Raw genomic sequence first — 3,146 nt, forward strand, 5'->3', positions numbered from 1 at the left:
TGTCGCGCTACTATTCGATATGGTTCCTTTATTATCGCGCCGTTAACATCTCGATCGCGTCTCCGAGGACGACGCGCTGAAATACGTCCCTCCTCCATCTTATTTTTCCCAAATCGTGGATTTGAGGAGTCTCCCTTTCTGGTAGAATAATTCAAAGGCCGTATACGGAGTACACTTTCAACTACATAGTTACATATTGTTAGTACAATTTATTGTATTGGTGTATAATAAATATAAATACAAAATATTCGATATGGTTTCTTTGTTATCACGTCGTTAACGTCTCGATTGTGTTTCCGTAGGTGACACTGGAACACGTTCTTTCTTCATTTTATTTTCCTCAAATCGCGCCACGTGGATTTGAAAAATCTTCCTTCCTGGTAAAATAATTCCAAGACCGCATCAAAATATGAATAAAATATTTCATTTTATTGTTATTATTATTGACATTCTCTCTCTTTCTCTTTCTCGTGTTACGATCGTGAAACTATTACCGTCACGAAAAAGTGCTTGTTTCTAATAACACTATGTGTCCGAGTTAACGCATGAAGACATATGTAGCAGCATTTGAAGATATTAACTTCCAACCTTCCGCAGCATTAGATGATAGAAGCGTCGATAGTCGAATTCTCCTAGCGGGATGAATGCCGTAATCAGATTCTGTCGGATAATATGTAAGAGCTCGGATATACAGCATTTCCATCGCACTTCCATTATCCATTTTAGCGGCAGCATTAGATGCGTCCGCTTCCCTCGTTCCACGCGCGACCTGCGTCAGAGACCTAACATTAGCTGATGTGATTTGCACGTATAATGTTAACTATAAGCTCTCTATAAAATACAGATGCGTAAAAAAATTAATTAAGCGCGTATATACGCACAGAAAAATGCATCTTGCATTTAAATCAATAATAATAAATAAAATTGACTTTTATTCTTGTTTTGGTCTTTTTAATACGAATGTTTAAACTTTCAACATAAAATATATGTATATATTCAATACATGTATACATTTAATATATGTGTAGGTGTATATATATATATATTTTTATGTTTTGGTAGCTTAAATATTCATATTTAAAAACTAAAACAATAAGAATGTCTAGGATTAGGTATGGGAATTAATACTTTTACCTTTCAAACGGTATTTGTGTTTCAAGTATTCCATAAATTTATATATCCACAAATCTATCGAAAGTTCATTATAAACATCAGAGAATGCAGCCAAGTTTCGCCCATTCTTTTCCATGGGATTTTGTAAAACTTTGAATATTCCAATAAATCCAATAGATATGTTCATTTGAAACTTATATATAGGACAAGTAGATATTAAGAATATAAAATCTTAATATTACTCTTGTAATGGTTTGATAGATAAACGGTCCAAAAACTTGTGTGCAATTTCAATTTCAATAAACAGTTGTGCTATGGGGATTGCAATATTTCGAACTGTTTATCTACTAAACGACTGTGACAATAATATCGAGACGTACTTAAATCTATTCGACATAAGCTTTAAATTGATGTGTCATTAATTAGGATATTTAGAGTTTTTGTAACAGGGGAAGGAAGGAGGAAATATCTATGTGTTTAGCCTTATTCTTTATTCAAAATACATCCTGAATTCTAGTGAGCTTAGCATTCAATAAAGAATATAAAATTAAAACCAAAATTCGGCTTTGTTTACTACGTAAAGACAAACCAATCATTTTTTCTCAATAGAGTTTCATAATATTTTTGTAAAGAAAATAGATTCTCTTTTATATAGTATATAATACATGTATAGTACTATGTAATATGTACATAGTACATAGTAATGAGGTTTTCTACAATTTAGTGATGAGTATATTTTCAGATTATTATCAAGAGAATATCCTTTGTCGAAGACAAACCAAGGAAAAACCAAAAAAAGGAAAGTAAACTGATTATTCGCTTCTCCTAGCTAGAATGATATTTTTCTTATCAAAAGGCGGTGAAACATTCACGAGAGGCGCGAATAAGGCTGATTTATGACCGCGATCGCGCGCGCTCGTAACTTAATAAAATAATAAGACCTGCAGTCTTTCAAACTCTGTCGGCAAACGCATCTCGAATCGAAGCATCCGAAGAAGAAAGCCGCGTACGACGGGATTCCATCAGCCGGAATTCCATCGGGCGATCGTGCGCGCAACCGGGGACATTCGCGTCGTCGGCCAATAAAACGAGATTCCCGCGGATCGGCGCAGGAAAAGATAAATTGCGGTATTCTTGGATAGCGCGGACGCAATATTGGTGTATATTTACGAGCCGTGGGTGCCGTGGCGGGTCGCGGCGGAGCAGAAAGCGACGCGGGGGTTGAGAAAGGCGGCGGTGACGGCGACGGCGGTGGCGTCGGCAGCGGGGGATGGTCGACGGCGCTTCTTGCGAGACGGAGGCCCCCGGGCCGTGCCGCTCAAAAAACATTCAAATTAATTCCACCCGGCTTGCTCCAATGATGGCGGCCAATGTTGTGCAACATAAGACGGGAGACCCCGCCGGTTCCGTCCGTTGCGCGGGTGGTAGAACCTCCTCACGTACGACGCGCACGTGTACACGGCCACACGCGTGAATCTCACGTCTACGACCGTGTATATGTGCATATGTATACATGTGTGTACGCGGTGTATGTACGTACGTCGATGTACCTGTCGCGTCGGTGTACATATCCGCGGCATATACGCCGAAGACCAGCCCCCTGACCCCTTTCGCCGTCGTATATCGGTGCTCCCTTTTCTCCCGCTGCCGCTTCCTTTTTTTTTCTCGTTTTTCCTTCCCGCCAGCTACCCACCCTCCTGCGCGACTATCCACCTATCTCCCGGTCTCTCGTATACTCGACGGGAAGACTCAGGACCGTGTTGGTAACAACGTTCCCGGGAAGAAGCTTCGGAAAGAGGAGAATTTTCTCGAGCGCTCTTTCTCTCTTGTTCTCTCCCTCCCTCCCTCTCTTTCTCTCTTTATCTCTCTCTCTCTCCCTTCTCCTCTCGCGCGCGCGTCGAGTTCCGCCGTTCTACTTTGCATGTCTTTGCAGGGAAAAGGACTCGCCGGGGTGAGCTTTCTTGCAGGATACAGAGGGGCGACAGAAGAGAGAGAGAGAGAGAGAGAGAGAGAGAGAGAGAGAGAGAGAGAGA

At 41.0% G+C, this 3,146-nt stretch overlaps 1 protein-coding gene across 1 annotated transcript in view; it reads right to left on the reverse strand.

Moving 5' to 3' along the window:
- Positions 1-326: 326 nt before the first annotated feature.
- Positions 327-3,146, reverse strand: part of LOC116851623 — a 4,169-nt gene continuing 1,349 nt past the window's right edge. Inside the window, exons 2-3 of the mRNA XM_032831235.1 lie at positions 589-769; positions 327-377 (exon numbers count right to left, since the gene is read on the reverse strand). Coding sequence (XP_032687126.1) covers positions 327-377; positions 589-769 — 232 coding nt within the window. The remainder of the gene's footprint in view (positions 378-588; positions 770-3,146) is intronic.

Source organism: Odontomachus brunneus, unplaced genomic scaffold (assembly GCF_010583005.1).
Source record: "Odontomachus brunneus isolate Ranch 3 - 2012 unplaced genomic scaffold, Obru_v1 Obru_scaffold_182, whole genome shotgun sequence".
In the NCBI taxonomy this organism is placed as follows: domain Eukaryota; kingdom Metazoa; phylum Arthropoda; class Insecta; order Hymenoptera; family Formicidae; genus Odontomachus; species Odontomachus brunneus.